At 54.0% G+C, this 25,335-nt stretch overlaps 1 protein-coding gene across 1 annotated transcript in view; it reads left to right on the top strand.

Annotated features, from left to right (window-relative positions):
- Positions 1–9,948, top strand: part of LOC137463965 (zinc finger protein 208-like) — a 1,270,300-nt gene extending 1,260,352 nt beyond the window's left edge. The window contains exon 10 of the mRNA XM_068175306.1: positions 8,680–9,948. Within this exon, the coding sequence (XP_068031407.1) occupies positions 8,680–9,494 (815 nt within the window). The 3' untranslated portion in view covers positions 9,495–9,948. The remainder of the gene's footprint in view (positions 1–8,679) is intronic.
- The last annotated feature ends 15,387 nt before the right edge of the window (positions 9,949–25,335 follow it).

Here is a 25,335-nt window from a genome sequence, read left to right as displayed (position 1 = left end):
AAAATGTTTAAATTTTCACAGGAGAGTGAGCGTGTTTTTCACAGCCCGAGCAGAGAGCTCTGCCCGGGGGCTCCCGGGAAAGGCGGCGGCGCTCGGCAGCGGCCCCAGCCCGCGGGAATTCCCCCGCACCGGGACAAAATCCTGCCCCGAAGGAGGCACTTGGAACGCCCGCCTGCGGCTCTCCCTGCCCCAAAGATCCCGGCAGCGGCCCCGCTGTCGCAGCTGCGGCTCTGGAGCAGGGAGGCTCCGCGGGACCCCCGGGCTGTGCCCCCTCCCAGGCCGTGCCCGCCCCGGTGCTGATGTTCCGCCCGGGCTCTCTCGCTGCTCCCGGCTCCCGCAGTCCCGCCGTGACCGGGCACCGACCGCCCGGCGCCGCAGGGCCCCGAGCCCCTGCCCAGCAAAGGGTCGGTGTCCATCGCCGGCCCTTGCCGGGGGCTCCGGCCATTGCCCGGCCCCGGCACAACCTGCAGCTCCCAGCGCAGCTCCCCCGAGCCGGGCACTGCGGCTTCCGAACGAGGCAGAATATTCAGCTCCCGGAATCTCTGTTAGCTCTGCTGACATGTGCAAAACCAGCTGCTGCTGAGGCAATCCCAGCTCCGACTGAAGCCTTCCCACCCAAAATGCTGCCTTCGGTTCGGACACACCATTAAGAAATCCAAGAGCAAACTGAAAGCTGATTAGAGAATCTTGGAAAATCACATCCGAGAACATTTTGTTATAAAATCACAAATGTTAACAGAAGCTGAGAAAGTCAACAATGTTAGAAAACAAGCTTCCAACACTGGGACTAGAAGAGCTCAGGCAATCCATTTGAATGGAATGAGCCCTCTCTTTCTGACATGGGAGCAATGCCATGGAATTTCCCAAACCAGGGAAATGGGGAGCCCTGGCAGCAGCGGCTTCACACGCAGCAATGACACAGAACAGGGCAGGGCAAGAGGCTGACAAAACTATAACTTCTACTTGCAATGAAGAACCTGTTTCTACTCTAGCCACTATTAATATAGAGTCAAAAAGACTAAAAATACTAGTAATAACAACTGTACCATTAATAGCAAAAATAGAGATCATTGAAATAATAATGGTAATAAAAACCCTACCATACTTATACGAGGTTTGCATGGCCAGGTTTTGGTAAGGGAGGGGCTCTAGGAGCACCTTCTGTGAGAGCAGCTGCTCCTCCATGTCCCACAGAGTCAATTCCAGCCCACTCCAGGATGGACCGGCCACCAGCCAAGGCTGGGCCAGTTAGAAATGGTGGTAACGCCTTTGGGATAAGAGATTTAAGAAAAAGAAAATGATTGATCGTTTTATTGTAACTGTGAGCAGGGAAGAGCAGGGTGAGAACATGTGAGAGTGTGAAAAATGCATATTATATGGCTCTACGCAGATATTTACTATATGTATTATGCTAGGTTGGAAAGTTATGTTGTATTAACATTTTAATAATATAGTAAATGTAGTTTTGTAAGCTTTAGTAGTTAAAATATAAATTATGTGTGTATTCTTTTAATTAGCTCAAGAAAAGGAGAAGATAATAATAAAAAAAAATTATTTGCACAGAGATAACAATTACAGAAACCCATAAATTTCCCAGAGGAGAGGAGTTTATGGTTTTCCTTATCAACAGAAACGAACGTTTTCAAGCTGGACTTAGACTGGAAGGCGCCTGGGGATTATAGAAAATTTTTGACACGTACCAGATGGATTTCTTGTTTTAAATAAAATATATCCATATTCATAAAGTGTTTTGTATATGCAACAGATTACCCTTCTTAAGGAGTAAATTTTCTTTTAACGGGGGTCCCCTTTTCCTGGCTCACTTTTGTCTAGAAAGAGGTACCCAGCCCGGGCTGTAACTCTTTGCTGTTATTGTCTCATTAATTGTCCTAACTCTAATTGTGTAACCTTTATTACTACACTTGTATTATTTTTATAAATATTTTATTTTTATTAAACTTTTCTAAATTTTTGAAACAAGTGATTGGCGTTTATAACAGAGAGGAACAGCTCTGCACACCCCAGGGCAGGGCAGAAGGGGCAGGAGCTGCTCCAGGTGCTGGAGCTGATTGCCCTGAGATTCCCTGGTGCAGTCCCTGGTGAGGCAGCTGGGCCCCTGCAGCCCACGGAGGGCACGGAGAGCAGAGATGCACCTGCAGCGCCTGGAGGAGCCCGTGCCGGAGCAGGGGGATGCCTGAGCGGAGCTGTGACCCCACGAGAAACCTGTGCTGGAGCAGGGACCTGGCAGGGACCTGCAAACCCCTGGAGAGAGGAGCCCACGCTGGAGCAGGGTCCTGCTAGGACCTGTGAGCCCATGGAAGAGCGAGCCACGCTGCAGCAGTTTGTGAAGAACTGCTGTCCCTGAGATGAACTCACCTTGGAGAAGTTCATGGAGAAGTGCCTCAGGGAGGGACCCCAGCACAGCAGGGGAACGACTCCTCTCCCCGAGCAGCAGGAGAAACAAGAGGTGATGACCTGACCAGAACCCCCATTCCCTGTCTCCCTGCACCCACTGGGGGAGGAGGTAGAGCTGGGAAGGAGGGAGGGATGGGCAGAAGGGGTTTTTAAAGCTTTATTGTACTTCTCACTATCCTGCCCTGATCTGGATAGAAATAAATTCCACTAATATCTCTAATTTCGAAAATGTTTTGCCCATGATGGCATTTGCTGAGTGATCTGCCCCAGTCCTTAACTCAACCCATGAAGCCTTCCTTCTGTTTTCTCTCTCCTGGCCATCTCTGGAGGGGAGTGAGAGAGCAGCTTTGGTGGGTGCCTGGCATCCAGCCAGGGTGAAGAGACAACACTTCCTTTCCTTCATTCTTTCTTTCCTTCCAGAGGTCACCGTGCAGAGGTTGAGTGGGGCTTTGATGGAGGGAGTGAAGGTGGTGGGGAGTGGTGGGGACAGGAGCCACAGGGACGTGGGACAGGCATCAGAGGGGCCCGGGCAGCTGGCAGGGGGCAAGGCCTGTCCCCCTGGCCCAGCAGCAGCCCCGTGCCCTGCCCAAGGCGCTCCCAGCAGGGGCTGGGCCCCAGAGGCAGGGGGAGAGCCCAGTCCCGGGGGCGGCGTTTCTGCCCCGACCCCCGTCCAGCCCAGCCTGCCCCGTGTGCGCAGTGACCGCTGGCACGGGCTGCACTGGACACTGTGACCTGCTGGGGACACTGAGAGCTGCCCCGCTGGGACACTGCCCTTGGCACTTCACAGGCACCAAACAGACCCCAGCCAGCACCGCCCCTGGTCATGTCCCAGGCACCGGAGAGCATCACAGCCAGCCCCGCTCCTGGTGGTGTCCCAGGCACCAGAGCACATCCCAGCACCGCCCCTGGTCATGTCCCAGGCACCGGAGAGCATCACAGCCAGCCCCGCTCCTGGTGGTGTCCCAGGCACCAGAGCACATCCCAGCACCGCCCCTGGTCATGTCCCAGGCACCGGAGAGCATCACAGCCAGCCCCGCTCCTGGTGGTGTCCCAGGCACCAGAGCACATCCCAGCCCCGCTCCTGGTGATGTCCCAGGCACCAGAGCACATCCCAGCCCCGCTCCTGGTGATGTCCCAGGCACCAGAGCACGTCCCAGCCCCGCTCCTGGTGATGTCCCAGGCACCAGAGCACGTCCCAGCCCCGCTCCTGGTGGTGTCCCAGGCACCAGAGCACATCCCAGCCCCGCTCCTGGTGATGTCCCAGGCACCAGAGCACATCCCAGCCCTGCTCCTGGTGATGTCCCAGGCACCAGAGCACATCCCAGCCCCGCTCCTGGTGATGTCCCAGGCACCAGAGCACATCCCAGCCCCGCTCCTGGTGATGTCCCAGGCACCAGAGCACATCCCGGCCCCGCTCCTGGTGATGTCCCAGGCCCTACGAGTATCCCAGGTGTGGGAAGAGCTCCTCACACAGCCCAGCCTTGACCCAACACCAACAGAGGCACCACCAAGGGCAACCCTGTGACTGTCCCCAGTGTGGGAAGAGCTCCGTGCGCTGCTCCAGCTCCATCTCCCACGGGAGGATCCGTGCTGGATGATCCCCAGTGAGCCCCGGTGGGCAGAGCCCCGGTGATCCGTGGTGCCGCTGATCCGTGTTGGGAAGACACCTGGCTGGGGGCTCCACATCCTCCTGGCTCCCCTTGGCCTGGATTTTTCTTTTCATTTCTCTTTGCCCTTTCAAACCCTCAAAAGCAGGTAAAAATAAAGACGTTGAGCTAAGACAAGGATGGGGACATGGGGGTCTTGCAGGGAATGTGGGGGATGCTGGGTTCGAGGGACCGGAGGGTTCCTGGGAGGGCCCTGGGGGCTGCTCAGGGCTTTGGGGACACCAGGCTGAGCGGCTCCGGTTGCACTGGGAGACCCTGGTGGAGGTTCTGGGGAAGCTGGTCAAGGACCCCCTGTCCTGTCCCCATTCCTGGTCCCATTCCCAGTCCCTGTCCCCAGTCCTGGTTCCTGTCCCCATTCCCAGTCCCTGTCCCCATTCCCTGTCCCTGTCCCCATTCTCTGCTCCTATTCTCAGTCCTATTCCTGGTCTCTGTCCCCATTCCTGGTCCCATTCCCATTCCCTGTCCCCATTCCCGGTCCCTGTCCCCATTCCCATTCCCTGTCCCCATTCCCATTCCCTGTCCCCATTCCCTGTCCCCATTCCCATTCCCTGTCCCCTCTCACCGACGCCTCTGTCCCCATTCCCTGTCCCCATTCCCGGTCCCTGTCCCCATTCCCGGTCCCTGTCCCCATTCCCATTCCCTGTCCCCATTCCCGGTCCCTGTCCCCATTCCCATTCCCTGTCCCCATTCCCATTCCCTGTCCCCATTCCCATTCCCTGTCCCCATTCCCGGTCCCTGTCCCCATTCCTATTCCCTGTCCCCATTCCCGGTCCCTGTCCCCATTCCCATTCCCTGTCCCCATTCCCATTCCCTGTCCCCATTCCCGGTCCCTGTCCCCTCTCACCGACGCCGCCGCCATCGCTCCAGCCCCCCCGGCCCTCACGTGACCGAGCAAACCCCGCGCTGCTCCCGCCGTATTTGCATAGCCCCGCCCCTTGGCCTGGCCCCGCCCCCGCCGGCTGCAGCCGCGTCCGGGCGCTGTTTGCTCCCAGTTCCCTCCCAGTGCTCCCAGTGAGGCGGTACTGGGAGGGAGAGCGCTCCCAGCTCCTTCCCGGTGCTCTCACCATCGTTCCCAGTGCTCCCCAGTGAGGCGGGTACTGGGAGGGAGAGCGCTCCCAGCTCCTTCCCGGTGCTCTCACCATCGTTCCCAGTGCTCCCAGTAAGGCGGTACTGGGAGGGAGAGCGCTCCCAGCTCCTTCCCGGTGCTCTCACCATCGTTCCCAGTGCTCCCAGTAAGGCGGTACTGGGAGGGAGAGCGCTCCCAGCTCCTTCCCGGTGCTCTCACCATCGTTCCCAGTGCTCCCAGTAAGGCGGTACTGGGAGGGAGAGCGCTCCCAGCTCCTTCCCGGTGCTCTCACCACCGTTCCCAGTGCTCCCAGTGAGGCGGTACTGGGAGGGAGAGCGCTCCCAGCTCCTTCCCGGTGCTCTCACCATCGTTCCCAGTGCTCCCAGTGAGGCGGTACTGGGAGGGAGAGCGCTCCCAGCTCCTTCCCGGTGCTCTCACCATCGTTCCCAGTGCTCCCAGTGAGGCGGTACTGGGAGGGAGAGCGCTCCCAGCTCCTTCCCGGTGCTCTCACCATCGTTCCCAGTGCTCCCAGTAGCGCTCCCAGTGCCGGGCGGGGCGGGGCCGCTTTGGAACCCCCCCAGGGCAGAGCGCGGCTGCTTTTGGGTGTCGGCACCGCCCGGGCCGGGCTGGGAGCGGAGGAGGAGCGGGAGGGAGAAGAGGGAGAGAGGAGGGAGAAAAGGAAAGGGAAAAAGAGGAGCGGGAGGAAAAGAAGGACCAGGAGGCAGAGGAGCGGGAGGAGGGACAGCGGAGGAGCGGGAGGAGGAGCAGCCCCAGCCCCAACCCCACGCGGTTCCCCCGCTCGGGCCGCGGCTCCTGCGGCTCCGCCGGCATCGCCCCCCCAGAACCGCAGGGGAGCGGGGAGGGGGAGCTCGCCCCAAATCCATCGGGGGTTCTCCGGCAGGGTTGTTTGGCAGGGCAGGGGATGTTTGGGTCTTGCAGGACCCCAAAGCTGAGCCGGAAATGCCCCTGCAGGGACCCTGGGGCGTGCCACGTGGCGATCACCCGGTACCGGCAGGCAGAGGAGGGATATCAGATATGAGAAGGTCGGAGACCGCCCAGCCCCGAGCACCCTCAGCGCTGAGAGGGACACAGAGCCCCAGGTCCCCAGCCCTGCACAAGCATTCCCTGAGGCCAGAGGGATGGAGACACCCCGAGCATCCCCCAGGGTGAAGGGACAGAGACCCCGAGCATCCCCTGGGCCGAGAGGGACAGAGACTGCCCCGAGCACCCCCTGGCACAGGGTGAGAGGGAGGGAGACCCCCCAGGCATTCCCTGGGGTGAGAACAATGGAGACCCCCTGGAGAATGGCCTAGGGTGACAGGGATAGGGACACCCCCTGGAGAATGGCCTGGGGTGACAGGGACAGGGACAACCCCCACAAGCCCCTCCCAAGCATCACCCAGGGCGAGAGGCACAGAGACCCCTCGAGCATCCCCTGGGGACCGGACAAAAAAAACTTGAGTTTTTTGAGTTTTTAAACAGATATAAGAAATCAAACTTAACTCTGCATAAAATATTTGACGGATATTTGATTTTCCCACAAGTCACTTGTGATGGAAACGCAAACAAATCCCAAACATGAATAAACTGACAATAGAAGCAATTCTGTGGCAATTCCAAGTTTCATCGGTTCCTGCACAGCTCCAGCTCAGCTGCTGGCAGGTTCTGATAAAAGAAAAGTGAAAATTTGTCCCAATACAGATTTTTAAAAGGAAGGCAAAGCTGTGTGTAGCTGTCACAAAGGAGACAGGGACAAAGAAAATAATGATTCTCACATTTGGCAAAGCCCCCAAGCCTGTGAATTCGGGAGTTATTTGGGAATTTAGACACTTGAGCTGGGCTTCTGGTAGGACTTTAATAGCCTTGTGTTCCTCACCTTGTGGTGAATGATCCTTGTCAGTCTTGCTGGTATCATTTGCTCCCTTTCCTGCAGTGATTTTAACAAACTTTTCTAGGGAGGACAACAAAATATTTTCTTTACACTGGCCACCCACAATAGCCATTTTCCTCATAAATTCTCCCAAAAGTCGCACAGAAGAAGCTGCATTGAAGTTTTCAAGAGATCCTCCAGAATGAGCCAGAACCTCCTGAGAGGAGGGAACCATGCTGTTGTCAAAGGCACTCGGGGTCAGACATCAGTGCCCTGAACTCACTGCACCAAAATAATGTCTCAATCTGGTTAATAAAATTGTTAGAGAGATGCCTCTGCCCCAATTAAGGTGCTAATGAGACCAAATCCAAAGTGGATTTTATTGAACAGTAAATGTGAGGTAGAGGGAGAGATGGAAGAAAGAGAAAAGGGGGGAGAGCAAGGGAGTGACAGGGACAGAGACCTCCCCTGAGGTGGGGCAAGTGTGACATTGTCCCCTGTGTGCGTGGCCTTCCCAGGGTGGGGGTTTTACACCTCAGCCAGTTTGGAAAGGGGGGTGGTGTTCACCCCCCACCCCGAGCAGGGGTTGCCTCACTGTTTCAGGGTGCAATGTAAGATGTAACCCAAAGTATGTTTTCAGTCACCATCTTCATAAACTGTGATAAACAGGTGGGGCAGTGTTCTTTATCTCTTCCATGGCTCAGCCCTGATAACGCCCTCCAGGGGCTATCTTCTGTTAATGGGCCATTGAGTGCCACTGCAGGACTGATAAAATTACATCATCCCATTGTGGGATGCTCCGCCCAGGGGGAGGAACCAAACATTCCTACCTGGATATAATCTCACCCTTGCAACACCAGGACCACCTTGCCTACTGGATTCCCAGAAGACAAGAGCTCCGTAACCACCACTGGACCTTCAGAGGAAGACCAGACCCTTCTACAGGATCGCCGCTTTGACAGAATCACGTTCATCACTCCAACAGGACTGCAGACACCATTTCATCCGACAGCTACCACCACCCTGACCAACGGGGTGTCAGGTTAAATCCTGACTCTGTCAATCTAAGCCAGTGTTTCTGTATCATTGCCTTGATCTTAATATTCTTACTAAATTGTAATTCTGGCTTAGACTCTCCCCCTGGTTTGCCTTCAAACCAGTATAAAACTCATTGTGCTCATCCCTTGTTTTTCTCCCAAAACAGAATTTCCTATCTCCAAACCTTCACCAGATGGAGGAGGTAGCTGCGAGGAAGAAGAAGGAGGTCTGGCACCCCCGGGCAGCTGAGGAGGAAGTCAGTGCCCCTTTCCCCCTCTCTCCTGCTCCATCTCCCAGCCCAGCGTGGCTCCCGGCTGCAGGACAACGATGCTGTCGACGCCATCCTGCCAGGGACACACTGGGGGGATTCTCTTCCCCTTCCCTCTGGCATGGAGGCAAATCCCATCCTCTCCTTGTCCTTCCTCCCCCAGGGAAGGAGCTGAGGATGGAAACCAGGGAGGACAAATCCCCGCGGCAGAACCTTGTGGAAGAGGCTGTTTTGAGCAACTCCATGGCGCAGAAATCCAACAGGGAGGAAAAGCCCCGGAGATCCCGCAGGAGGAGGGGCTGCAAACCCAACCCAGGGTGCTCTGAGGAGGAAAGACCCACCCTGTGCCAGGAAGGTGGACAGAGCTTCAGCCAGAGCTCAGAGCTGGTGGTGCATGAGCAGGTTCATGATGGGGAGAAGCCCTACAAGTGCTTGGAGTGTGGGAAGAGCTTCAGGAGGAGTTTCAACCTGATCTGCCACCAGATGATCCACACCGAGGCATGGCCCTACAAGTGTGGGGAGTGTGGGAAGGGCTTCAGCTGCAGCTCTGCCCTCGTCATCCACCAACGCATCCACACGGGGGAGAGGCCCTACGAGTGTCCCGAGTGTCAGAAGAGTTTTCAGACCAGCTCCAGTCTCCTCCGTCACCAGCGGATCCACACCGGGGAGAGGCCCTATGAGTGTGGGGAATGTGGGATGACCTTCAGCCAGAGCTCCAGCCTGATCTGCCACCAGAGGATCCACACCAGGGAACGGCCCTATGAGTGTGGGGAATGTGGGAAGAGCTTCCGCCAGAAGTCCCACTTGATCAGCCACCAGAGGATCCACACTGGAGAAAGGCCATACAAGTGTGGGGAATGTGGCAAGGGCTTCAGCCAGAAGTCCCAACTGATCATCCATCAAATGATCCACACTGGAGAGAGGCCATACGAGTGTCCCGCGTGTGAGAAGAGGTTTCCAACCAGCTCCCATCTCCTCCTGCACCAGCGCATTCACACAGAGGACAGGCCCTTCCGCTGCCCCGACTGCAGGAAGGGCTTCAAGCACAACTCCCACCTCGTCACCCACCGGCGCATCCACACCGGGGAGAGGCCCTACACGTGTCCCCAGTGTGGGAAGAGCTTCACCCAGAGCTCTCACTTGACCAGACACCAACAGAGGCACCAGTAAGGAAAGCTCTGTGAGTGCCCGGACTGCAGGAAGAGCTTTGTGCACTGCTCCAGCTTCATCCCCCATGGGAGAACCCATGTTGGGAAGAGCCCTGGTGATCCATGTTCCCTGTGATGCATGCTGGGAAGAGATCTTTTCCTGCCCTTGCCAATGACATGATGTGGGATCAAAGAACATGAGGGTCTGGCCATGGCCCTGTCATTGCATTCACTCCTACCTCAGGTCATTGCCAGGGGCAGCAAAGGGACTCTCTCTCTCTCTCTCTCTGTCCCCGAGGAGAAGGGTGTCCTTTCCAGGCAGGAGGAAATACATGGCCAGGAAGAGCCAGTCAGTTGTGATGTAGTCTTCCCTGTAAATAGTTTTTCTTATCCCTTCTGTTATCAGTATTTTTTCTGTTCCTGTTTGTTCCTTGTCTCGTTGCTGTTCCCAGTAAATTGTTCTCCTCCCAGCCCAGGATCTTTGCCTTTTGTGCTTTCCATGGGAGGCGGGAGGGCAGTGAGCGGCAGCACGGTTTTTAGGGGGAGCAGGAAATTGGGGAATCCCATTCCTGAACCCCGGCCCTTGGAAACCGAGCATCCCAGCTGGTCCCAGCCCTGGTGGCCATGGCAACAGCCTTGGGAGCGGGTCCCTGGCTGGGGCTGTGGGAACCTCTTCACTCTGGTGCCCAGGGACAGGACTGGAGGGAGCGGCTGCAGCTGAGTTGGGGCAGGCTTGGGTTGGATCTCAGGAAAAGGTTTTTGCCCAGAGGCTGCTGGGGCACTGCCCAGGCTCCCCAGGGAAGGGTCACAGCTCCAGGGCTCTCTGAGCTCCAGCAGCGTTTGGACACCGCTGCCAGGCCCAGGCTGGCATTGTTGGGGTGTCCTGTGCAGGGCCAGCAGTTGGACTCGAGGATCCTGATGGGTCCCTCCCAGCTCAGCCAGTTCTGTGGTTCTGGGATCCCATGGCCCTGGGGATGGGACTGCCAATGGTTGCCATGGCAACGGGCTCTGGCTCCAGGCCTGAGCTGGTGTCCATGGCAACCACCCCTGGCATGGGGTCTCCATGGAGCTGCCCAGGGACTGACCATAGCAACAGGGGCTGGTGATGGTTGTCATGGAAACTGACCATAGCAACGGGGCTGGTGATGGTTGCCATGGAAACTGACCATAGCAACAGGGGCTGGTGATGGTTGCCATGGAAACTGACCATAGCAACAGGAGCTGGTGATGGTTGCCATGGAAACAGAGTATGGCAACAGGGGGCTGGTGATGGTTGCCATGGAAACTGACCATAGCAACAGGGGCTGGTGATGGTTGCCATGGAAACTGACCACAGCAACAGGGGTTCCTGGTGATGGTTGCCTGCTAAGGATCAGATTTGTCACAGGCACTCAGAGGGGTTCCATGGTGAATTTCCAAGAGTCTCCAGGCTGTTCAAGAGCTGGAATGTCACAGGCAGAGACAGGGGCTCCATGGAGACCTCCCAGGGGTTTCTGGGGATGGTAAAGAGCCGTGTGGTCAGAGGCAGTCACAGCCATCCCATGGTGACATCCCAGGGGACATTGGGCTGCAAAGGCACCGATCTGTCACAGGCACTCACAGGGGCTCCACGGTGACATCCCAGGAGTCCCCAGGCTGACAAAGAGCCGGGATGTCACGGGCACTCACAGGGGTTCCTGTCGTGGGCAGAATGGGAGCTTCAGGCAAAAGCTTTATTTCCTTACTGGAGAAACTCCTGCTGAGTCATGAGGTGGAGAAATGTCCCCCAACAGCCACCATAGATCCTGAAACCCCTGCAGCACCCCAGAATTCTAGACTTCTAGAATTCCTTCTAATAGAAGAGACTGGCAGCGGCTGGATCCCATCCCGACCCTGCAGATTGGACAGGTGGAATTGAACCTTAATGCAATTTGTCCCAAAAGATTAATGATGTAATACCAGATAAATCTGTATAAATACAGCTATGATTGATTCTGATCATTATTAGATAAAACGGTCTATTTACAACACAGAATAAAATTTAAAAAATAGTTATTTACTCCTCAATAAAGGAGCTATACCAATTATAGACTATTCTGCTCTAGGAAGCAATTTTGAAGTCACCAGGGCCTTGCTAGAGTGGTTTGAGCCCACCGCAGGCAGAGCCTCCTGCTCCAGCAGGAACTGCTTTTCCTGTGCCCGGAGCAGGGCAGGTCCTGCTGCAGGAAAAGCCCCAGGCCAGCCCCAGCACAGGGAAGGCCTCGGGCACAAGGGCAGAGTGCCGTGCTGGGAGCTGTGCCAGGGAGAGCCTGAGGCACCAAAGGCGCCTTGGCAGCAGCAGCTGCTTGCAGGGCATGGCCAGAAGCCTCCCTTGGCAAGCCGGCCTGGTGGCCACCACTGCAATGTCACTGTTGAGTAAGAAATGTCACAGGCTCATCAGAAGGCTGATTGGCATAATGTGCCATATGTTTGGAACTGCTCCTTTTTATATGCTGCTCCGATCCAGGTTGATAAAATCCCAGTGGCACATATCAGAGGTTTGTTAGGGAAGACAGTGTGGATCAACTCTGCCTCGAGTACAGACAAACCCATTTGTGGGATTGTCTTTGCTCAGGGACCAGGTTGTACACGGTGAATAATGCAGAAATAGGGAAGAACACGATGTGTACCTCAGGGAGATCTCATACGCAAATATCACTGTTTGTTGGATGTTACTGCCTGTACATTAAACCACACCGACATGAGACAGAAGGAAATGTGTAAGTGTCAAAGGTTTGTGCAAGTGATATAGAAGGAAATGTGTGTCAAAGGTTTGAGCAAGAGAGATGGAAGGAAATGTGTCTGAGTAAGTGAAAGATGGAAGTTTTTACTTGATGAAGTTTTTACATGATGTTTGGTAGTATGTTGACGATTCGGAGATAAGGGGTGGAATGTCCTCGGGTGACATTATGGTGCTTGCATCCCCTGTCGTGTGTTCTGTTTAGGCTTGATGTTATGTTCTGTGCCTTCAGGACTGGCTCCGAAAAGTGAAGGTTTGTTTTGTCTTGTTTCCAGCCGGCTCACCTCTCCCCAAAGTCTGTGTCTAGGAGAGGCTAGGGCTTGCTGGCTTTCTTGCTGGCTTGCTGGCTTGCTTGCTTTCGCTTTGCTCTTGCTCCTGCTTTTTGCTTTTGCCCTTGCTTTTGCTTATTAGTTAGTTTAGCTAGGCAATCCAATTTTTTCCCTGGACTGTTTTTTTTTCTTTCCCTTTCCTGAATACCATTTGAACCTGCTCAGGACTGGGACCTGGGAAACACCAAGAAACACTGAGAGCCAGCATTTTGTGAGCTGCAGCAGCCATCTCCAGCACCGGAGACCGATAACTGGGCAACCACTCCCAGCAGAGACTTTCTGAATTTGTCACCTCTTCAGAGCGTAGAAAGAGTTTTTGTCATCTGGTGCTGTTCATTTTTTGTGCTGGGGAGTGCTTTGCCTGCTCAATAAACAGGTTGTTTCCACTACTCTCTGAGGAAATTCTTCCCGAACCAGGTGGGGGAGGGGCGGTGGGGGGGTTTGCTTTCTGGGGGCTCCTTCTGGAGGTTTTCTCCCAAATTTGCCCAAAACCAGGACACATTACTACATCAGCGGGCTGTGTGTTGGTGAGATCCAGCAGGGCCCTGTTCAGCCTGTGCTCAGCAAACTGACTGGCCATGAGCCACTGGTGGATGTACCTCACCATGGCAGGCACCTGGAGAAGGCACGGGGGGACTTGGAAAGCTGCCAGAGGGAGGAATGTTCCCAGCTTCCCCAGAGAAGTGCTTTCCTTCCCACCACACTGCCATGGCCTCAAAGGCTTCCAGTGAGCAGTAGCCATGGCTTGGGAGGCCAACCAGTTCCTGGGAGGATCAAACCCTGGCCACAGGCTGCTTACTTGCTTTGGATTGCAAAACCCCTCCTCTACGAGCATATCCAGCAGGGCAGCACAGGTCTCCTGTGCAGGGCCAGCTCCAGCGCCTTCTTCCTCTTCCTCCACCCAGGACAGCTTGGGCACTCTCGGGGGTCTCTGCTCCATGTCAGTAACTGGATTTGTGGCTACTTGCAGGAGAGATGCCTCGGAAAAGCTCCGAGTCAGCAATGCCTGCAGTCGTGCCTGGAAGGCACCTTCAAGAGAGAAGCCTCAGGAAGGCGACAGGACAGCAAGTCCTGCACTCTGGTCTCGAGGGCTCCTGCCACAAGGACAGGAGACTCCTGTCAAGGATTGTGGTCAGGCCTCGAGGGCACTGGTGGCAGGGATGGGAGATGCCTCTGGGGCACCAAGTCCCACGGTCTGCCCTCGAGGACACCTGCAGGAGAGAAGCCTCGGGGACGCCATAGGTCACCAAGTCCTGTGGTCTGGCCTCAAGGTCAGCTGCAGGAATGACGCCTCAGAAAATTTCCGGGTCAGACAGGAACGAGTGCGCTGTGCGGGGGCTCCTCACGGCACCGCTCTGTCCCATCCTGTCCCGTCACGTGCTCCGAGCACTGTGGCATGGTCTTGTCACCACCAGCTCCTATGTCACCCCGTGTCACAAAGGGCCCTTGGACACGCTGTCCCGTTCCATGCCACGGTGACCGTGCTGCACCGTGTCACAAAGGGCCCCTGCACACACTGCCCCCTGCTCTGGGGCCACCCCCAGCCCACCCAAAGTGGCTCAGGTTGGAAGGAATCCCTCACCCCAAATGTCTAAGACAGCCTGACAGGATCTTTAGGAACGGCTGAAACCATCAGCAAAAGCTGCCCTGCTCTGCAGGCTCAGGGCAGCAGAAGGAGCCCCCAGGGCTGCCAACGCAGCCGCGCTGGGAAGGGCACGGGGCCTTCACAGAAGCTGGCACAGCCTCCTTGGGACACGTCCCGGCTGGTGGCCATCCTAAACCCGCGGGTGTGACAAAGACAAGGAACGTGTGGGCCAGGGCACGAATGCTGCTCTGATCCCTGGGGCCCGGGGAGCGCTGACATCAGCAGGTGTGGCAGGGTCCCTGCCCAAGCAGACCTGCCACCCCCCGAGCCCTGGCAGCACCGGTGCCCGTCTCCTGCCCCAGAGACCTGTGCTCGTGGGGGGCTTCTGTGCCAGAGGGAGCCAAAGCCCACATGCATTGGGGGCTGCGCTCCTGCCTGCAGGGGCTGTTGGCAGGAGCACCTGGAGCAATGCTGGCAACACTTGGTCTCTGTCAGAAGCTCTTACTCCATGATGAAATTATTTTCTCATTGAAATTATTGCCTTCAGCACAAAAACACCTTAGCGGCCAAGGCACAGAAGAATCTGGCAAGTAAGAATCCTCAATTCAGGAAAGCTTTACTTCCCATTCCTCAACTCAAGCAGTTCCAAAAAGTTGCAAACTTCCCAAATTAATTGGGATGGCCTGAGGAGGTGAAGAGTTGGAATTTTGCTTCCAATCTCAAAGCAGCAACTCATTTGCCTTAACCTCATCCACTGAGGGTCACTTTACAGAACATAACACTACATAAAACAAGGGCAAAAACAAGGGCCATTCTTTGGTTTTCTATGTAGGGATGATAATATCCTCTTTCTCTTAAGGAATAAAAGCTCTCAAGAAATCAAAGTCCACTCAGTGTTAGAAAAGTAGCTCAAAGAATTGAGTAGATGGCAAAAGGGCTAATCCTCCCCCTGGTACAGAGATCTGAGTGGCCAGTAATGTACAGCTCTCCCCTCTTGTTCCCTGCAGGAGAATCAGGACCATGAAGAGGAAAAGTCACAGATATTCCTTCTGCCCTCCCTAACCAAAGCTGTGCCAAAGCACAGATGCTGCCTTCCAACTGACTCAAATTCCAGCCTAGACCTCTCACCTTCCAGACAACTCCTTCTCCAACACCCCACCAGCACCAAGCCCCCCAAACTCCCGCACAGATGCCCTCAACACCCCGCCAGGAGCCCCAGCTGTCCGTCCCTCCGCAGAGCTTTCCCACCCTCCAGCAGACGCCCTGGTTCCCTGCAGGTGCCGTGGGATGGCACTCAGGAGGATCTGCTCCAAGGCCTTCCCCTGGAGCACGCTCAGGCTGCCAGGCCTATGGATCCTGGATCATCCTTCCCACCGAGCCTTCCTGTGCACGGCTGTTCCATTTGCACCTTTGCGCTCAGCTCGGACTTCTCCACTTCACCAGGAGTGCTGGGAAAGGATGGAGAGCAGCCTGGCAAGCTCTTTCTGCAGCTCCCTCTTTACCCTCGGGGAGGGAGAACATTCCACAGGAAATCAACTGGTGCCACAAGGAGCGGGTGGCCTCAGGCACCTTTGGGGATGGAACAAGGCCTTGGATTGACATAAGTAAGCACAAGCAATTCACATGAGTAAACAAGTAATTAGCACAGACATACCTAAGTACTTAGCACCAGTTAGCATAACAAAAACCTGTCTGGCCTAACTTGACATGAGAGTGACCTGACAAAAAGCTTTAGACACAGTCTACCAGAAGAACTAAGGGCAAGTGTGGAATCAGCCCTGTGCAGGGAAGCCCTGAGGAAGACTTTGTGCTGCTTTGGGGCATCCAGACCGCTCCCGGCCAGGGCCTGGAAATCAGCTTCAAGTATGGGAATCTGACACCATGTATTTCCAACCGCCTGCCTATGGAATCACCTCAGCAGTGTAAAGATGGATGGTGATTTTGATACAATTCCTACATCAACCCACTGAAATTTATACATGGTGGAGAAACTTTTCAGTGGGTGCAGACCCCTGCCCTCCTGCCAGGTCAATCAAAGGGCTTTTGGCTGACAAAGCATTTGTCTGCCGATTCGTTTGAATGAGGGAGACCCCTCAGGACTGCTGTATCCTGAGGGAACACCGTTGGCCTTGGCCTGTAGGCACCTGCAAAAGCTTAAAATCAGCTGCCTCAGCTTCCAGGACCTCTCTTGGCCAGCATCCTGACGTGGATGCAGGAGTGCTGGGAGGCACTGCTGGGACCCAGCGGGACAGGACCGGCTGTCTCGTGTCCACGTAGCATGCCTTACACAGCCAGGGCCATCCCGAAACCAGACAAACACTCACGTGTCAGCACAGGGGAGCAAGGAGCACTGGGCTCCTCTCAGGGTATCTCAGCTGGGCTCGCTCCACAACACACCCCCACTTTCAGGCCTGCTGATGGCCAGCTGCCAGAAATGCCTACCTTGTTCTCTCCAGGGTGCACAGGGAGAGCCAATGAGCAGGACGCCTTGGGAGGCAAACCTTCCCAGCCTTTTCTGAGGCCAGGGACACACCAAGATCAGCCAAGACTCTCCACACTGCCTGGCCCACCCAGCCCAGCTCTGTGCTGGCCCTGGGCCACAGCAGCTTCCACCAAGCAAGAGCCACATGCACATTGCCAAGAGGTGAAACACAGCAGACAGGGAAGAGGTGAAAAGTGTGTGTGTAAAGGCCTTTTAATTCACAGCTCTCAGAGAGAGCTCTGGGGCTCACGGCTGGACAGAGATGCTCCTGCTCACGCCTCTGTCCAAAGGGGGGAACACACCCTGCTGCAGGTGCTTGGGTTGGTCTCCACAGGTCCAGGTGGATGCCAAACCTGCTCTTCACAGCCTTCTCCCTTGCCCTGCCCCTCTGCCAAGTGCAACGGGCCTCAGGCAGTGAACGGACCACAGAGAGCCAAAGGAGGACCCTTGCACCTACATTACTGGGAGCTCCCTGGGAAGCACTTTCCTTGAGAAGCAAGCCCCTTTCCTCCAAAGGCATTTCCCCAAATGTGTAACTGTCCTGGGGAACACCAACACACTCTTAAGAAAAGCTGGCAAGGCTGAATGACTTCAGGTCCTTTCAGGACAGGCACTCCAGCTGTAGCTCGTATTCCCCCAAGTGTGTTTCCAGGTGGAGGTTCAGAGGGGCAGCCCCAGGCCCTCTACAAACACAAGCTGCCTGCTGCCTCTTCACCTGCCTCAACTCCTGCCTGTGGTCACTGCAGCAAAACCAGGCTGTTCCAGCCAGAGCCCAGAGCCCAGAGCCCTGTTCCTGCAGGCAGCTCTTGCCAGCACCTTCCAGGACTCTCTGCTGTGCATGCAGCACTTTTCATGCCAGCTCTCAACAGGCTTTGGAACGCAGAGCACAACCTGGCTGGCTCTGCCACCAGCACAGCCCAAACACAGGGGGAGGAAGAAGCAGCAGGGGTTTTTTTGCGGCCATGCTCAAGAGAAACTGGAAGGGTGCCCTCCCTCTGGTCTCCCTTGGTTGGCTTTCTGACTGGGTCTGAGGCTGGGGCTGCCATTCCTCGGTTGTGGGGACCAGAACCACACCCGGGAGCCCAGCACTGTCTGACAGCGCTCCGGGCACTGGCACAGTCACATGTCTGAGTCTCGGGCACCATGCTGCTGCTTCAGCTGCTCTTAGGCACACCAAAGCTCTCTGTTAAGCCCAGATGGTCTCTGGTTCTGCCCTCTTCCTGATCCTGTGCAGGGATGGAGCACTGCTGTGCTTTCAGGAAGCTATTCTTGAAAACTTGCAGCATTCCAAGCTCCTTTGCCCTCCGTTGGATGCTTGCCATGGAATCCCTCACAGCTGGGTTCAGAGCATCCTCAGCTTGGCTCTTCCAAAATCCAGGGGCTCCAGGGTGCTCAGCAAGATCTGTAACTCCACAGTGTTGTGGAACTGGACCTTCAGCACAGGGTCCTTCCCAGCCTGATCTGCCCTCGTTCCTCTGAGTGTGTGCACAAAACACGGCGTGGAAGAGAACGGCAGGAGGGGCCTGTGTGTCCCAGGGCCCCGGATTTGCATCGCTTCAGCTCCACAGAGATGCAGGTAAAGCGAAGTAGCCAAAGTGTTCATTAATGGAAGGCGAAGCAAAGGGATGAGCTGGGAGGGAAGAAAGGGGCTGGGCAGGGTCTGAGGGCTGCAGGGAGGGAGCTGTCAACAGGGAGGGAGAAGGCAGGAGCTATGGGAGCTTCCCACAGGCTCAGCTGTGCCAGTCATCAGCTGTGCCTGGAGCTCCAGCTGGTCTCCTCTGGTCTCCAGGTGGTCTCACCTTCCAAGGGATCTGCAGGTCTTAAAGAGACACTGGTTCTTCTGAGCCAGCAGATGAAAGTAGTTCTGCAGCTCTTCCCTCCAACATCACCTGAACAAATGTGCTTCTGCAGGAGGGGCTGTTGTTTTCACTCAGGGCTTGAAGGGCTGGAAGAAAGAGGAACAGAGCCACGGTCAGAGCCTGGATCTGCTGGAATCCAAGGAGACCTTTCTGCCAGGGCCATCCCACCTAGACTGGACACAAGAGGAGAGGAATTTCTCTCCCAGGTCAGGGCTGTGGTGCAACACATCCCCAGAAGGAGCCTGGAGCAGCCCAAGGCTTTGTGTGGCCAGGCAGGGGCAGGCAGGAGGCAGAGCTGTCAGCAAAGGAAGGGGCCAGCGAGGTGGGGCAGCCGGGGGATGACGACAGCCTGCAGGGACAGAGGCCAGGGCAGGGACACCGCAGGACAGCCTGGGCTGCAGAGGGCACAGGGATGTGCAGCAGCTGCAAGGCCCTGACAGAGCCAACCTGTGCAGCCCTTTGGCCATGGCTGCTGGCCCTGGGCCTGAGGCCACGAGGGGACAAGTGACCCTTGCAGCCCTGGGGCCTCATGGTCTCCTTGTCCCTGCTCAGCAGCCGGGCAGGGGCCGCCCCATGGTCCTGCCCTTGGCATGGCACATCCCCACATGGCAGTGCCCATCCCGGGAAGAGCCCTGAGCAAGGAGGGAGGGACAGGATCTGCCTTGCCAGGAGCTGGGGCTCAGCCTTGGCCCTTTGCATTCCTGAGACATATCCAGGTTTGCTCAGCACCAGAGACACCTTTGCCTTGTTTGTCCCCACCTGTCATCAGTGCCTCCAGTTCTCTGCTCTGCCTGGGGCCTGGGGACACTTTGATATGAATTGTGTCCTTGAGTGGAACCCATTAACAGTTAAATAAATTTGGAATTTGAATCCGACTTTTTGAGTTCTTGAGAAGTTCTTTGAGCACACTCTGAGGGACTGGGTCTGATGCAAACAGCACCACAGCCCCAGAGGTCATTAAAGTCCTGGTGCTGTGTCTGTGATGCTGAGCTGGGTCGGGCTCCTGGCCCCGAGGCAGCTCCTGGCAAGGGCAGCGCTGCAGAGAGACAGCTCTGGCCAGGAGCAGCTCCTGTGCACAGCCCAGCAGGGCTGGGGCACTGCCAGGGCATCCCAGGGACACGAGCAGGGCACAGACAGAGCTCACAGGGGCTCAGCACTGGCAGGGGCTGTGGGGTGTCCCAGAGGGGGCTGTGTCACAGCAGCAGCTCTGTGGCTGTGTCACGGAGGCACAGAGCAGCTGTGATGTCAGAGAGGGGCTGTGTGACTGCACAGAGTGGGTTGTGAGAGGTCACAGACTGGGCTATGACATCACAGAGTGTGTTGTGTGAGGTCATCAAGCAGCTATGGCATGACAGAGGGGACTGTGTGACATCACAGAGCAGGCTGTGACATCATGGCATGGCTGTATGACATCATAGAGCAGGCAGTGAGGTCAAAGTGTGTGCTGTGACATTACAGAGTGGCAGCATGACATCACAGGGAGGGTTTTGTGACATCACTGAAGGGGTTGTGACATCACAGGGCAGGCTGTGACGTCATAGAGAAGGGTATAAGGTAATAGAGCAGATCCTGCCATCATAGAGGGTGGCTCTGTGACAACAGAGAGCGGGTTGTGACATCACCGGGTGGCTGTGTAATGTCATAGAACAGGCCGTGACATCAAAGAACAAATAGTGACATTGCAGGGTGACATTGTGACATATCACAGTCTTCTGTGACATCACAGAGCAGCTGTATGACATCACAGGGTGAAATCACAGAGTTGGCTCTGTGACATCACAGGGGTTCTGTGACATCACAGGGGTGTATGTGTGACGTCACAGGAGCTGTGTGACATCACAGGGGCTGTGTGAGGTCACTGGAGAGGTCACTCCACCCCAGCCCCCCCTCCCAGTTCCCCCAGAGAAGTCCAACGCTGCTCGTGCACAGCGGGGTTCCCTGTCCCTCTGGGTCCCCCCGCCCCCGGCACCGCAGCCTCCCCCAGAGCATGTTCCATGAGATCGACCCCAGAGCCTGACACGGGGACAGGGGCTGGGGCTGTGGGGGGTGGGAAAGGGGGGACAGGGACCCCCCGGCAGTGTCCCTGTGTCCCCCAGGGCCAGAGCCTGGGCCAGGGCTCCTTCACCCTGTTACCAACAAGGGCTTGAGAGCGCTGAAAAAATCCCCAGCAAGGGATCAGCAAAAACCAGATTTAATATTAAGTGACAGCACCACAAATTTCCTTGGCAAGAGTCACTCTGCTCCTGACTGGACACTTCAGGTACAGAAAAGGAAACAAAGCAACAACAAAACCAAACAAAATCCAGGCAATCAAATCAGAAATGAGCTGAGACCTGGGGCTTTCATTGCTATGGAAAAGAACTGTCCTTCTCGTCCAGCTGCCCATGGCCAGAACTGGGATTTCACCTCCAACACTGCCTGTTGTGACAGACTGGAGGAGATTGTTGGCTGGAAACATTTCATGTGTGGGGGAGGAAGGGGCAGGTCCAGCCTTGCCCTGCCCTGGAACCCCAGCCCTGCCCTGCCCTGGAACCCCAATCCCCCCAGAGCCTCTATCCCAGCCCAGCAGTGTCTGCCAGTCCCTGGCACAGCACAGGCAATGCTCCACAGCCACCTCTGGAGCCCCCAGCCCAGCTCCTGAGTGACCAAATGACCCCAAGTCCCACCTGGGGGAAGGGCCCAGGAACACCAAGGGGTGTTTATGGCTGAGCACAAGGCAAGCACACATTTGACCCTACCTCCTCTTGGAATTTCTATCTGAACCCCACTGGAATCCCGGAGTTGGTAGCTGAGTTTGTGCTTCTCTGCATCTTATTTGTCTTTCTGTGTCTACTTCTTCTATTTTTGTCCCCTTGCAAATTTTGATTAACTTAAAATTGAAAAGGCTTAGAGTTTGTGAAGTTGAATAGGCCAAGTAAATGCATTGAAAATTTTGTTCATTGAATATCATATTAAACCTTTTGCCGAAGTTTCTCTGATTTTCTAAAGTTCCCAATAAAGGCTGTTTTATTGTTTTGAGCTCCTGAGAATCTCTTGTTGGTATTTCTCCAGGGCATCCAACTCAGAGGACACAAACAATTGTAATTCCTCTTAAATGTCTCCTTGAGAGAGTTGTTTGGGGGATGGGAGTCAGGGCTTGTGTGTGCTGCTTGGCACAGCCCAGGCAGGGCTTTTACAGCCACATTCCACACTCCATTTCCCAGCTGGAGCCGCTGCTGCCTCTGAGTTCTGCTGCCCCAGCCCCAGGGATGCTGTCCTTGTCTGCCCATTCCACCCCGGAGCCGCCTCTGGCCACGGACGGTGAACGGCAGCGAGGAATGCCCTGGGGAGAGGGGGGAGGACCCCGCCAGAGCATCCCATGGGGCAGTGAGCACCGAGAGCGGCGGAGCATTGCCCTGGAGCGAGGACGATGGAACCGGGAGGACCAGGGAAACCAGCGGAGCATCCCCGGGGCTGGGGAAGGAGAACACCGACACAGCATCCCACCGGGGCAACGAGCATTTAGGGATTTTAGGGATTGTAGAGAGTAGTTTAGTATGTCACATGGGTGAGAAGTTTAGGTTTTACAATTTTTAGCATATTGTAGATGGGTACAGGAGCTGTCACATCTTCAGCAGAGGAGGACACACCTTCAGCAGGAGCTGTCACAGCTTCACCAGGTGTTGGGGAATGGCTGCAGGAACAGGGTCATGGATCGATGGAACAATTGTTCCAGCAATCCTCTGTTTGAGACCCCAGACCTGAGCTCTGTGCCTGGGAGGAGCTCTGGCCTGGGAACAGCATTGTGTCTGGGTCTGGGAAACAGCACTGTGCCTAGCCTAGGAACAGTACACTGTGCATGTACAGATAGCAAAAAAGCAGCATATCATTGAGATATGAGTTGTACAAGGATAAGACGCGCCGTCTGGGGAAGAGCTGCCGGCTTGCAAGGTACAAAGGCTGCACTTAAGGGTCAGATTATGGAAAGCGAAGTAGCTCTTCAATTACTTACAGAAACGTGATTTAGCTGACATAGATTTAGATAAAGATCCGCCAGCTTTGTACACCTATGGTCGGGCTCAAGGCTTATTTAAAGCCTCGGAGGATCTCTTTGATGAGAAAGAGTGGCATGAATTAGAGAACATTCTTTAGTTTAAGGTGATTGATGATGATAAGGCTGCCCCAAAGCTAATGAGGTCGTGGTGATCAGTCATAAATTGTTTGCAGATGTATCAAGCAGAAAAGAAAGTTTCTGCTGTTGCTACTGCCACTTTAGAAGGGGTTAAACCAGGAATGCATTCTTTAGAGGTTGATTACAATCCTATTCCTCCAGTAAGAAATATTATTGAAATTAAGAGCAGATTGAGTGATAAGCAACCTACTGCTCCCCCTGCTTTTAATCCTGCCTTTAATGCTGCTCAGTCAGCCACAGATCCCCTCCCCGGGAATGAACAATCAGTAATAAATGGTGAAAGACTAAAAGAAAAGCAGCTGCAGGATGAAACTGTTCAGAACAGCCACAAAAGAGTTTTAGTGACATCTGCTAGTAATCCTTTTAAGCAAGAACATCCTAAAAATTTACCAGGAATACACAGAATGAATTGGTTGAGTATCCAAAAAGAAGCAATAAGTAATAAAGATTATGACGTGTTCTACTATTACTGACATAGATTGCCAAGCTTTTCCTGTTGCTTATACACCGAATGAAGGAGGGGGAGAAACAACCAATTATCATCCTGTGGATTGGAAATTGCTTTCACAATTGAGAGCCATAGTTAATGAGTTAATGACTGTGGGCTACACGGGGAACCTGCAAAGCAAATGCTTAATTCCATATGGGGCTCAGGTTTACTTCTTCCAAAAGATATTAAAAGTATCATAAGAATAATTATGACACAGTCTCAGTTAATGCTGTGGCAAGCCCACTAGCATAAATTATGTAATCATTTTGCAAAGACTCCATGACAGCAGAATGAGCCCTTATTTGGGATAACTGTTGAACAATTAATAAGTGTTGGGCAATTCACTACAACTGAAATGCAGGCACAAGTAGGGGCTAAAGTATGAAAAGCTACCATACAATTAACTAGAGAAGCAATCTCCAAGGTTAGGACAAAACCAGTATCTCCTTCTTCTATGTCTATTAAGCAAGGCAGAAATGAGCTTTTTACTTCCTTTGTGGATTGGGTGACCAAAGCTATTAATTTAGCTGATGTACAAGACTTCATGAAGAGAACCCTATTACGACAGGGTGTTTTAGAAAATTGTAATACCTCTTAACACAATGAGCATTGATGCAACAGTGGAGGAAATGCTAGAAAGAATGTCGAGGGTTCCTGCAGGTCCTCAGGCAATGTTAGTAGAAGCACTCAGGGATGTAGGGAAAGATTTGGTGCAAGCCCAAACACACGCCTTTGCTGCCCTGACTCCATTACAGCCGACAAATAAGTTTAAGCAACAACCTCATATAAAGTGTTAACAGTGTGGGAAAATGGGACATTTTCGTCGCAACTGCAGAGAAGGGACAGTATGGTGTAACAAATGTTCTGTGAACTCTCATTCTACTGAAGTTTGTAGGCGATCAAGAAACGCAACACGCAGCGCGAAGGGCCGCGGCGCGAAGATCCCAACGGCGGCTCCCGTATAGTGTGCTCCAGACAACTGCAGCCAGCCAGCTCTCTCCAGCCAGCCACAAGAGGGAGCCTCAGCCTGGACCTGGCAACCACAATAAACATTACCCTGATTGATCAAAAGCCTGTAAAAATCCCTGCTGGGGTCAAGGGACCGGTAATGCACAAAGATAAACCTTGTGGTGCTCTTCTTTTAGGACAATCATCTACTAGTTTAAAAGGTCTTTTTGTGTTACCTAGTGTTATTAATACTAATTTTACAAGTGAAATTCTTATCATTGCTATAACATTTTATCCTGCTTTATTTATTTCTAAGGGCCGTAAAATTGCTCAACTATTGCCTACTTTACAGTTGACAGAAGCTGCCTCAACCACCATACATCAACAGTGGGGTCTGACAAGATTTAGATCTACAGGAAGTATGGCACTTCTTTGTCTTCCCACGGAGGAGCGGCCCAAAGCTCCTGTTATTTTAGAAAATAGTCATCAAAAGCTACAGGTAATAGCACGCCTCAATACTAGAGCAAGCATCACTATCATCAGCGAGGACTGTTAGCCTACCTCTTAATCACTTTTTCCTATGATTGCTAAAGTTAAAGAAGTAAGAAAGTCTAGTTCAGTTAACCACAATAAAGACAAAATTTGTTTATTACTGGGTAGTCACACTTGGGTACAATTTGTTACTGTTATGCCATTACCACACAAAGTTGAAGCATTAATTGGCCGAGATATTCTTATACAATTAAAAGCTCACCTTGTAACAAAAAATCTTTTTTAGTAACAGTCACGACTTAAGCTTTCCCAGTCGCCCTAACCTAAAAATTGAATGATCCAGGATAGATCAAGCAGTAGCCGCTAAAAAGAAAAAACCTACAACAAGCACATGCCCTAGTTAGTGAACAATTAAATCAAGAGCACATTAAACCTTCTCCTAGTCCACAGAACACTCCAATATTTGTAATCAAAGAGAAATCTGGTAAATTTTGTTTTCTTCATCATTTACGTGCAGTCAATGCCCAAATAGAAGCAATAGAGGCACTACAGCCAGACCTCCCCAATCCAGCCATGCTGCCTGAGGTCTAGAACCTCCTTATCATTAATTTAAAAGACTGTTTCTTTACAATTAGCATCCATCCAAATAATACTAAACAATTTACATTTACATTACCTTCCCTAAATTGTGAGACACCTACAAGTCAATATGACTGGGTGACCCATCCTCAAAGAATGCACAACAGTCC

This window comes from Anomalospiza imberbis, chromosome 33 (assembly GCF_031753505.1).
Source record: "Anomalospiza imberbis isolate Cuckoo-Finch-1a 21T00152 chromosome 33, ASM3175350v1, whole genome shotgun sequence".
In the NCBI taxonomy this organism is placed as follows: domain Eukaryota; kingdom Metazoa; phylum Chordata; class Aves; order Passeriformes; family Viduidae; genus Anomalospiza; species Anomalospiza imberbis.
Note: the sequence above shows the minus strand (reverse complement) of the source record. Positions and strands in the feature narration are given on the sequence as shown.